Here is a 12,710-nt window from a genome sequence, read left to right on the forward strand (position 1 = left end):
GAGCACAATTAAGTGTTCTGGAATTCCCATTCTTCACAATGTGGTCCATAATTTGTTATGATCCACACAGTCGAATGCCTTTGCATAGTCAATCAAACAAACACAGGTATACATATTTCTGGTATTCTCTGCTTTCAGCCAAGATCCATCTGACATCAGCAATGATATCCCTCGTTACATATCCTCTCAGAATCCGGCTTGAAATTCTGGCGGTTCCCTGTTGATGTACTGCTGCAAGTGCTTTTGAAAGATCTTCAGCAAAATTTTACTTGTGCGTAATATTAATGATGTTGTTCAACAATTTCTGCATTCTGTTGGAGCACCTTTCTTTGGAATGGGTATAAATGTGGCTCTCTTCCAGCTGGTTGGCCAGGTAGCTGTCTTCCAAATTTCTTGGCATCATAGACTAGTGAGCACTTCCAGCACTGCATCTGTTTGTTGAAACGTTTCAATTGGTATTCCATCAATTCCTGGAATCTTGTTTTTCGCCAATGTCTTCAGTGCAGCTTGGACTTCTTCCTTCAGTACCATCGGTTCTTAATCATATGCCACCTCCTGAAATGGTTGAAGGTCAACAAATTCTTTTTGGTACAATGACTCTGTGTATTCCTTCCATCTTCTTTGATGCTTCCTGCGTCATTTAATATTTTCCCCATAGAATCCTTCCATATTGCAACTTGAGGCTTGAATTTTTTTTCAGTTCTTTCAGCTTGAGAAATACTGAGCATGTTCTTCCCTTTTGGTTTTCTATCTAGAGGTCTTTGTACATTTCATTATAATACTTTACTTCGTCTTTTTGATGTGCCCTTTGAAATCTTCTGTTCAGCTTTTTTTACTTCATCATTTCTTCCTTTTGCTTTACCTACTTGACGTTCAAGAGCAAGTTCAGAGTCTCTTCTGATAGGCATTTTGGTCGTTTCTTTCTTTCCTGTCTTTTTAATGACCTCTTTCTTTCTTTCTTTTTTTTTTCTTTCTTTGAACCAAAGGTGTTTATTTATACATAAGTAGCATCAGTAATTGCATACAACAAACTAGGAGGTAGAATAGAAACACTAACAATAATATTAGGCCAATTGTATAAAATAACCAATGAAACCATGACCCTAAGGCCTTCGAACCAAAGGTATTTGTTTATACATAAGCAGCATCAGTAATTGCTTTTCATGTGCCTCAGCAGCAACTACATTCTGCAAAACCTCAGATGAGTATTAATATAAATACAGCAACATTTATCAATTAAGGCACAAACTGTTCCTTGAGAGAACTAATAGGAAATCTAACGCTGTTCTATTTTGTAAAGTCAAAGGTCAAATTTCAGACACTTCTCTGGTTATGATATTTACAACTTTTCTAAGTTTACCAATAGGAACTTCTAATTCAAGAGTTACAATATCTAAACCCATTAGTTAGATAATTTAGGAGAAAAGAAAGTGATTTTTTATATCCAGAAAGTAGGACCTTAAAACATCAGCAATATTCCCATATAAAACCCATAGTTTCCTTTTGTTTACTCAGTCTTATGTAGTTAACTTCTGTCCCACTTGATTCTGGATCAGCCGCAGTCTGCGAACCCATCAGCTTCTGCATAAGAGTTCTGGAAATCTTGATTAAGTATAGTCACAGTCTTTTTCACAAGTCCAATATAGTCCATCTTTTTGTTGAGATATTTTGGTCAAACATTTTCAGCAAGTCAGCAAAGTAAAAACTTATCTGCAGATGACAAAATTTAATCCTCTTGCTTTCTTCAGGTGTGATGTCCTTGATGTCATTCCACAACTTGTCTGGTCTTCAGTCATTACTGTTCAATGAGTCAAATCTATTCTTGAGATGGTCTCTAAATTCAGGTGGAATTACTCAAGGTCATACTTTGGGTCTTGTGGATTTGTTCTAATTTTCTTCAACTTCAACTCCAACTTGCGTATGACCAATTGATGGTCTGTTCCGCAGTCAGCCACTGGCCTTTTTCTGACTGATGATATTGAGCTTTTCCATCGTCTTTTTCCACAGATGTAGTCAATTTGATTCCTGTGTATTCCATCTGGTGAGGTCCACATGTACAGTCACTGTTTATGTTATTGAAAAAGTTATTTGCACTGAAGACGTCATTGGTCTTGCAAAACTCTATCATGGGATCTCCAGCATTGTTTCTATCAATCAGGCTGTATTTTCCAACTACCAATCTTTCTTCTTTGTTTCCATCTTTTGTATTCCAGATCCAGGAATTATCCATGCATCTTTTTTTTCTTTATTTTGTTGTTGTACTTTAAGTGAAAGTTTACAATTCAAGTTAGTCTCTCATACAAAAATTTATACATACATTGTTATGTGACCCTAATTGCTCTCCTTATACTGTGACAGCACACTCCTCCTTTCCACCCCCAATTTCCTGTGTCCATTCAACCAGCTCCTGACCCTCTCTGCCTTCTCATCTCATCTCTGGGCAGGATCTGCCCATGTAATCCATATATCTACTTGAGCTAAGAAGCAGACTCTTCAGGAGTATCATTTTATGTCCCATAGTCCAGTCTAATCTTTGTCTGAAGAATTGGCCTCGGGAATGGTTTTAGTTCTGGGTTGACAGTCTGGTGGCTATGCCTTCTGGGGTTCCTCTAGTCTCTGTCAGACCATTAAGTCTGGTCTTTTTACTAGAATTTGAGTTCTGCACCCCACTTTTATCCTGCTCTATTAGGGACTCTCTGTTGTGTTCCATGTCTGGGCGGTCATTGGTTGTAGCCGGGCACCATCTAGTTCTTCTGGTCTCAGGCTGATGCAATCTCTGGTTTATGTGGCCCTTTCTATTTCTTGGGCTAATACTTTCCTTGTGATTTTGGTGTTCTTCATTCTCCTTTGCTCCAGGTGGGTTGGGACCAATTGATGAATCTTAGATGGCTGCTTGGTAGTTTTTAAGGCCCAAGACTCCACTCACCAAAGCAGGATGCAGAACATTTTCTTAATCAACTTTGTTATGCCAATTGACCTAGACGTCCCCGAAACCATGGTCCCCAGACCCCCACCCCCACTACTCTGTTCCTCAAAGTGTTTACTTATCCACGCATCTTGCCTGCATGTTTGATCAGTTTCCGACTGCAAAAGTTGGTAAAAATCCTCAATTTCTTCATCTTTGGCCTTAGTTGTTGGTGCGTAAATTTGAATAACAGTCATTAACTGGTCTTCCTTGTAGGTGTACAGATACTATTCTATCACTGACAGCATTGTACTTCAGCATAGATTTTGCAATGTTCTTTGTGACGAATGGGATGCCATTCCTCTTCCATTTGTCATTTCCGGCAGAGTAGACCATATGATTGTCCAATTCAAAATGGCCAATACCAGTTTGTTTCAATTCACTAGCATCTACGATATCAATCTTCAATTGTTCCATTTTATTTTTGGTGACTTCCAATTTTCCTTGATTTATATTTTGTACATTCCACATTCCGATTACTAACAGATATTTGCTGCTGTTACTTCTCATTTTGAGAAGTAAATGGATGTTGTTGTTGTTTGGTTCTGTTGAGTGGATTCCAACTCATAACGGCCCCATGTGACAAACTAGAACTGCCCCATAGGGATTTCTTGGCTGTAATCTTTACAGAAGCAAGTTACCAGGTCTTTCTCCCTGGGAGCAGCTGAGTGAGTTTGAACCGCCAGCCTTTTCATCATTTTCTAACTACATTAGGGAGTAGAGAGGGAAGAGACTTGTCCACATTAGAGCACTTTCAACTTCAGCCTCCTAAAATAGAAGGGGCTGCTGTAGCCAGAATGTGTTTAAAATACACATTTTTTTAGAAGCAGTTGGTTTCAAAGAAACGATCTAGTTCATTTGCTGCATATTAGACAGCTTTTACTCTCCTCCCAAAAAAGTGTAGATGTAAGACATGAAGGACTTGATTTTAGAGACGCGGTAAACACCAAGTCCTCAAAAAGAAAAAAACAAGTTTTATCATGCCCTGATACCAAGACTACAGTATCTCCTGGATCATGACATTACTGTCCAAGGATGATGACAGACAGAAACTCTTTAGATAGTTAAAAGTAGTTGAAGTTTGATACACTTGACCATAGAAGGAAACATCCCAGGTTTGAAAAAAGAAAAGAGGGTGGTACAATAACTTGTTCTCAACTCTCGAGCCTGTAATTTCTCTCATTATAAGCCCCGGCTTTTAATACCATTGTTAGGTTCAGCTAAATGTAATTATAAATATAAAAAATACCACCAATTATAATGGTAAGACTTCACTGATTGTAAAATGAATACTAATTTCAGTTAAAATGTGGGAAAAAAGTGTCTTAGAGTGAATAAAAAGGAGGCATTTATAAGATCATTTATTGTTTACTCTTAATACCAGTTTGCTTCTTTTCAACTAATTACTTTGCTTTTAGATCTATAAGTTAGGGAAAATTTTCAGAAATCATTAAAAATAGGCTCATTGGTCAGCCAGAGGTCACAGAACTTTCCTGGTGCCCAGCTAGGGATGATCCTTGGTGGTACTGATAGGTTTCTTTTTTTAACAATTCGACCATACTTATGAAATCAGCAACTAATAAGGATTATTCCCATGGAGGTGTTGCTAGGTACAAATAGGTTTTACTGGGCATGGAAATTTAGTAACGAAGAGGTAGCTTCCCTGGGCTCTCACCTTTTCACTGCTTGCACTTCCATACTTGCTTTCTTTAACTCTGCTGTTGTTTGGAGTTTGTTTATAGTTTCTTGTGCTGCACTGAAAAGTAACAGAAATATGTTACTTTTTTGTTTTATGTTCAGAGAAACTAAAAAGCAAAAAGGCGAAAATAAAAGAGATTTGGCCAGAGTGTAGAAACTAACACTTTAAGAGCGTCTACAGATTTCTGATCATTTTCTCGAAGGAACTCTTCGAAAGCCATTGCGTCGTCTTGGAGCTTTTTTTCTGCTTTTACGAGTTGCCTTTCCTTCCGTGTTATGCTGTCTTCAAACTTTTTAATTGTTTTTCTTTTGGTTGACAAAGTATACTAGGGATATTGAAAACAGGGGTGCATCAAGAACATTATTCCACATTTCTAGAACATTCCTAGGACATTTCAACAGTCTCATAAAAAAGAGAAAAATAACCTGTGGTAGCGATCTTTTGTACTAGAAAAGTAATATGTCCAAATCTTGAGTCTATGGCCTTTATGTCATGTAGGAATTTTATTTGGGGGATAGTTAGATGGGAGACTAATTCCCATCTCTCACCTTTATAAAGAGGCTCAACATTATTTCAAAATGATTCTGCCCCACAAATCAAAAATTGCTCATATCCCCCCAAAGAGCAGGTTCATCTAATATTACCTACAGTCTGACTCCAGTACTCTCTGAGCCCTGGGAAACTGGGCAGTCTGTAGCCACAAAGGCCACCAACTTCCCCTCTAATTGGAAAGACCATGGAAGAAAGCAGGCTCCAATGCTGCTACGCCAAAGACGTATTCTTCTGAACCAGCCCATGAGTGCGGGTGTCTAACCAGCCTCAGAGAGGCCTGTTTAGATCCCCAAGCACACCTTTGATATCCAGCTTCTATTTTTTTAGTTTAGAATACAAAACAACCCACTTGGTGTTTAATGTGATGCATTAAAAATAAATTATAAATATACAAAACCACAAACATTATAATTTAAATGAGTTTAAAATATGTAAATAAGATAATTTTTGAGAAATAACAACAAATAATTAGATCCCCCAATCCTATAACAAAAATATTTCATTCATTACTTTATTCACCAAGTATTTATTGAGTGCCTACTATGTGCACAGACTGTTTTAAGTGGAGGGAATAAAACAGTGAGCAAAATAGACAAAATTGCTTCATGGAGTGTACATTCTAGTAGAGTGGGGAGTTGATAAATAAATCAACAAATAAAGATGTGCCAGGAGAAAAATTAAGCAGGAAAGGAGGGATGGGGAATGCCAGTAGGCAAGGGTAACCAGTTGCACTGGAGTCTATTCTGACTCATGGCAACCCATGTGTGTCAGAGTAGAACTGTGCTCCATAGGTTTTTTAGTGGCTGATTTTTGGGAAGTAGATCTCCAGGCCTTTCTTCCTAGGCACCTCATGGTGGACTTGCACCTCTAACCTTTTGAGCTCATTAACCCTTTGCATCACACAGTGACTCTGGGCAAGTGTTGATTCTGACTCATAGCGACCCTATAGGACAGAATAGAACTGCACTGTAGGGTTTCCAAGGAGTGGCTGGTGGATTCGAACTGCCAACCTCTTGGTTAGCAGCCAAATGCTTAACCACTGGTGCCACCAGGGCTCCCCGGGCAAGTATAAGGAGTTACTATTATGTGTAGACTAGGCAAAGAAAGCCTCCCTAATATGGTGAAAATTGAATAGAGACTGGAAGAAAGAGAGGGAGCAAACCATGTGGTTATCTGAGGGAAAACTGTTCCTCACAGAAGGAATAGACACTGCAAAGCCCTGAGGCAAGAGTGTGATTGGTGTTTCCTAGGAATAGTGAGGAGGGCAGTGTGCCTGGAGCAGAGTGAGCAAGGGAGAGTGGTAGGGAACGAGATCAGAGAGAGAGCTGGTGGCCGGATCAAGTGACTAGAGGTCTTGGGCAGAAAGGAACATGATCAGACCACTGTGTGGAGAATACACCAACTACAGCAGGGCAAAAGTAGAAGCAGGACATCAGTGTTTAGAAGTTGTAACAATAACTCATGTAAGAGATAATGTTGATTTGGACTACGATAGTAGCAGTGGAGGTTGTGAAAAGAAGTCTGATTCTGGATGTATTTTGAAAATGTATATTTGAAAGCGTATTTGGGTGTAGATTACAAGAAGGAGTCAAGAATAACTAATGTGAGGTGGGGCCAAGATGGCGAAGTAATCAGATGCTTCCAGTGGTCCTTCTTACAACAAAGACCCGAAAAAACAAGTGAATCAATTATATATGACAATCTAGGAGCCCTGAAAATTAAAGGCAAAGTTGAGGAATCAGACTGAGTGGCAGGAGGAGGGAGAGACAGTTCAGAAGCAGCGAGGAGATGCCAGACTTAACACAGTGGGAGCTGGTGCCCTGCAGGCGGAATCGGCTGGTGTGCATGGTGAGATGGGAAGTGGTTTTTGGGATGCATTTTTCAAGTCAGTAGAGACCGAGCAGCAAAGAGTCTACTCAAGCCTCCAAAGCCAGTGAAAAGCGGTGCTCAACTGGCAAAAAGTAAGTACGTAAGTTTAACCTACCATGCAGATCAAAAAACACCCTGTTTGGGAAGAACCTCTCTCCCATTTATCTGCTACCTCCCTGCTCTGCACCTGGCCAGCTTCAACAATTCTTGCTTCCACTAGGCCAGAAGTAGGACCTGTTATGTGCCGTGAGTCATTTTACCAGCCTTGGAGAGGGAACAAATTAACAAACAGGAAAAAATAATCTGCCAGCTCCCCTAAGTCAGGAACTCAGGGCAGGCACAGCTCCTTTGCCTAGGTGCAGGCACAAGGGGACCATGGACTTTGAATGCCTTTCACCCCTGCATAGACCTGAGTGGGCCCATTTCAACAGCATAGGCTCTCATTAGCACAGTACAACAGGGTATATATATACCTGAAGCCTAACTTCACTATATCAGCCATATGGTGGTGTGGCAGGTTTGTGACATTTGGCACCACTCTGCCCTTTAAGCAAGGTCCTCACCTACCCACATGAGGGGGCTGAGGGCTGGTGGCTCCACCCACGCCACATAGCCACCTGTGACACAGATCCAAGAATAAGTGGTGCCTCCCAGTCCTTACAGCCAACAGCATTGGGTGCCCATAGTCTGGCTGCAAAACCCACCCACCTATGCACAGGGAACAGGGACCCACTTTCCTCCCAGACACTCAGGGGCAGCCGTCAGCCCCCTGCCTTGCTCAGCACGTGACACCCTACTGCAGCCAGATACCTGTGCCTACTCCAATCACCCATGTCCATCTAGGATGTAGGTGATAGCCTGCACCACACACTTGGTGACCAACTACCTGGACACCTGAGCTGAATTCGTACAAGAAAAGTAAATGGACTCCTGGGCTCACATACCTAGTAACAGATCTAACCACCTGGTGACAGGATATTAAAGCTTCAGAGGTGCCTATAATCAAACTAGCTCACACAAGCAGCCTATTTGGGATATCAAAAGAAAACAAAACAAGAAGCTAGGACACAGTAAGCAAACATAAAATAAATAAATATAATAACTTATTGATGGCTTGGAGACAACAGTCAATATCAAATCACACAAAGAGGCAGACCACAATGGCTTCAGCAAGCTCCCAAAACAAAGACTCAAGAAATCTTTCAGAGACGGAGAACTTCTTGGAATCACCAGAGGTAGAATACAAAAGATTAATAAACAGAACTCTTCAAGAGATCAGGAAGGAGATCAGGCAAAATGCAGAAGAAGCCAAGGAAAGCACAGACAAAGCAATAGAGGAACTTAAGAAGATTATAGAAGAGCACAATGACAAATTTAACAGGCTGCAAGAATCCATAGAGAGATGCCAAACAGAAATCCAGAAGATTAACAATAAAATTTCAGAATTAGACTCCTCAATAGAAAGTCATAAGAGCAGAATCAAGGCAATAGAATTCAGAATTAGTGAGACTGAAGGTGAAGCACTCGACACTAACTTATATGAGGAAAAATCCAATAAAAGAATTAAAAAAAATGAAGAAACTAAGAATTATCTGGGACTATATCAAGGGGAATAAACTATGAGTGATTGGAGTACCAGAACACGGGGGGATAACAGAAAATACAGAGAGAATTGTTGAAGATTTGTTGGCAGAAAACGTCCCTGATATTGTAAAAGATGACAAGATACCTATCCAAGATGCTCATTAAATGCCACACAAGGTAGATCCCAAAAGAAAGTCACCAAGATATATTATAATCAAAGTTACCAAAACCAAAGATAAAGAGAGAATTTTAAGAGCAGTTAGGGATAAATGAAAAGTCATCTACAAAGGAGAGTCAATAAGACTAAGCTCGGACTATTCAGCAGAAACCATGTAGGCTAGAAGGCAATGGGATGACATATATAACGCCTTGAAGGAAAAAAATTGCCAGTCAAGAATTATACATCCAGCAAAACTGTCTCAAATATGATGGCAAAAATAAGACATTTCCAGATAAACAGAAGTTTAGGGAATTTGCAAAAACCAAACCAAAATTACAAGAAATACAGGAGTCCTCTGGTTAGAAAATCAGTAACATCAGATAACAACCCAAGACTAGAACATAGGACAGAGCAACCAGATATCAACCCAGATAGGGAAGTCACGAAAATAAATCAAAGTTAAAATGCTGAAAATAGGGAAACAGAGACGTCAATATGTAAAAGACGACAACATCAAAACAAAAAAGAGGGACATAAAAAATATAGTCATAGATCTTTCATATGGAGAGGAAGTCAAGGCTATATAAAGAAATAAAAGATTGGTTTAAGCTTAGAACAACAGGGGTAAATATTAAGGTAACCACAAAGGAAACTAACAATCCTACACATCAATATAAAAAAACAAGAAAAATACAAAGACTCAGCAAACACAAAATCTTTTTAGATGAAAAGAAAATACATAAAGAAAAACAACTCAGCACAGAAAATTAAGTGGAACAAAGAAACTGTCAATAAGATGCACAAAAAGGCATTAAAATGACAGCACTAAATGCATACCTATCAATAATTACGCTGAATGTAAATGGACTAAATGCACCAATAAAGAGACAGAGAGTGGTGGAATGGATTAAAAAAACACAATCTGTCTATATGCTGCCTGTAAGAGACACACCTTACACTCAAAGACACAAACTAAAACTCAAAGGATGGGAAAAAAATATATCAAGCAAACAGCAATAAACAAAGAGCAGAAGTGGCAATATGAATCTCTGACAAAATAGACTTTAAAGTAAAAGCCACCACAAAGGATAAGGAAGGACACTATATAATGATTAAAGGGCCAATACACCAGGACCACATAGCCATAATAAATATTAATGCACCCAATGACAGTGCTCCAAAATACATAAAATAAACTCTAACAGCATTGAAAAGAGGGATAGACAGCTCCACAATAATAGTAGCAGACTTCAACACACCACTTTTGGTGAAGGACAGAATATCCAGAAAGAAGCTCAATAAAGATATGGAAGATCTAAATGCCATAGTCAACCAACTTGATCTCATAGATGTATATAGAACACTCCATCCAACAGCAGCCAAGTATACTTTCTTTTCCAACCCACATGGAACATTCTCCAGAATACACCACATATTAGGCCATAAAGCAAGCCTTAACAGAATCCAAAGCATTGAAATACTACACAGCATCTTTTCTAACTGTAACGCCATAAAAGTAGAAATCAATAACAGAAAAAGCAAGGGAAAAAAAAATCAAACACATGGAAACTGAACAACACCTTGCTCAAAAACTACTGAGTTATAGAAGAAATTAAGGATGGAATAAAGAAATTCACGGAATCAAACAAGAATGAAAACACATCCTACCAGAATCTTTGGGACACAGCAGAAGCAGTGCTCAGAGGTCAGTTTATAGCAATAAATGCACACATCCAAAAAGAAGAAAGGGTCAAAATCAAAACATTAACCCTATAACTTGAACAAGTAGAAAGAGAGCAGCAAAAGAAACTCTTGGGTGCCAGAAGAAAGGAAATAATAAGAATTAGAGCAGAATTAAATGAAATAGAGAATAGAAAAACAATTGAAAGAGTTAACAAGACCAAAAGCTGGTTCTTTGAAAAGATCAACAAAATTGATAAACCATTTGCCCAAACTGACAAAAAGAAAAACAGGAGAGGAAGCAAACAACCTGAATAAGAAATGAGATGGGCGATATCACAACAGACCTAACTGAAATTAAAAGAACCATAACAGAATACTATGAAAAACTGTAGTCCAATAAATTTGAAAACCTAGAGGAAATGGGCAAATTTCTAGAAACTCACTATCTACCTCAACTAACATAAACAGAGGTAGAACTACTAAATAAACCTATAACAAAAGAAGAGATTGAAAAGGTAATTAAAAACCTCCCAACAAAAAAAAAAAGCCCTGGCCTGGATGGTTTCACTGGAGAATTCTACCAAACTTTCAGAGAAGAATTAACACCACTACTACTAAAGGTATTTCAGAACGTAGAAAAGGATGGAATACTCCCAAACTCAGTCTATGAAGCCAGCGTAACCCTGATACCAAAACCAGGTAAGGACACCACAAAAAAAATTACAGACCAATATCCTTTATGAACATTGATGCAAAAATCCTCAACAACATTCTAGCCAATAGAATTAAACAACATATTAAAAAAATAATTCACCATGACCAAGTGGGATTCATACCAGGTATGCAAGGATTGTTCAACATCAGAAAAACAATCAGTGTAATCTATCACATAAATAAAACAAAAGACAAGAACCACATGATCTTATCAATTGATGCAGAAAAGGCATTTGACAAAGTCCAACACCCATTCATGATAAAACTCTCAGCAAAACAGGAAGGAATAGAAGGGAAATTCCTCAACATAATTAAGGGCGTTTATACAAAGCCAACATCATCCTAAATGGACAGAGTCTGAAAGCATTCCCCTTGAGAACAGGAACCACACAAGGATGTCCTTTATCACCACTCTTATTCAACATTGTGCTGGAGATCCTAGCCAGAGCAATCAGGCTAGAAAAAGAAATAAAGGGCATCCAAACTGGTAAGGAAGAAATACAAAGATCTCGATTTGCAAATGATATGATCTTATACACAGAAAAGAAAACTACTGGAACTAATATAAGATAACTGCAAAGTATCAGGGTACAAGAGAAACATACAGAAATCAGTTGGCTTCCTCTACACCGACACAGAGAACTTCGAAGAGGAAATCACCAAATCAATACCATTTACAATACCCCACAAGAAGGTAAAATACTTAGGAATAAATCTAACCATAGACGTAAAAGACAGATACAATGAAAACTACGAGAAACTACTGCAAGAAACCAAAGGAGACCTGCATAAGTGGAAAAACATATCTTGCTCATGGATAGGAAGACTCAACATTGTGAAAATGTCAGTTCTACCCAAAGCGATCTACAGATGCAATGCAATCCCGAACCAAATTCCAATGACATTTTTTTAATGAGATGGAGAAACAAATCACCATCTTCACATGGAAAGGGAAGAGGCCCTGGATAAGCAAAAGATTACTGAAGAAGAAGAACAAAGTAGGAGGACTCGCACTACCTGATTTTAGAAACTATTATACCACCATGGTAGTCAAAACAGCCTGGTACTGGTACATCAGATACATAGACCAATGGAACAGAACTGAGAATCCAGACATAAATTCATCCACCTATGAGCAGCTGATATTTGACAAAGACCCAAAGCCCATTAATTGGGGAAAAGACAGTCTCTTTAACAACTGGTGCTGGCATAACTGGATATCCATCTGCAAAACACTGAAACAAGACCCATACCTCACACCATGCACAAAAACTAATTCAAAATGGATCAAAGACCTAAATATAAAGTTGAAAACAATAAACATTATGGGAGAAAAAATAGGGACAATGCTAGGAGCCCTAATACATGGCATAAACAGAATATGAACCATAAGTAACAATGCACAAATACCAGAAGAGAAACTAGATAACTGGGAGCTCCTAAAAATCAAACACTTATGCTCATCAAAAGACTTCACCAAAAGA

The 12,710-nt window shown here is 38.7% G+C and overlaps 1 protein-coding gene across 1 annotated transcript in view; it reads right to left on the reverse strand.

Moving 5' to 3' along the window:
• Positions 1-12,710, reverse strand: part of CCDC38 (coiled-coil domain containing 38) — a 60,624-nt gene that overhangs the window by 24,739 nt on the left and 23,175 nt on the right. The window contains exons 7-8 of the mRNA XM_004381284.2: positions 4,826-4,989; positions 4,641-4,721 (exon numbers count right to left, since the gene is read on the reverse strand). Of these exons, the coding sequence (XP_004381341.1) occupies positions 4,641-4,721; positions 4,826-4,989 (245 nt within the window). The remainder of the gene's footprint in view (positions 1-4,640; positions 4,722-4,825; positions 4,990-12,710) is intronic.

Source organism: Trichechus manatus, unplaced genomic scaffold, assembly GCF_000243295.1.
Source record: "Trichechus manatus latirostris isolate Lorelei unplaced genomic scaffold, TriManLat1.0 scaffold00081, whole genome shotgun sequence".
Classification (NCBI taxonomy): Eukaryota; Metazoa; Chordata; class Mammalia; order Sirenia; family Trichechidae; genus Trichechus; species Trichechus manatus.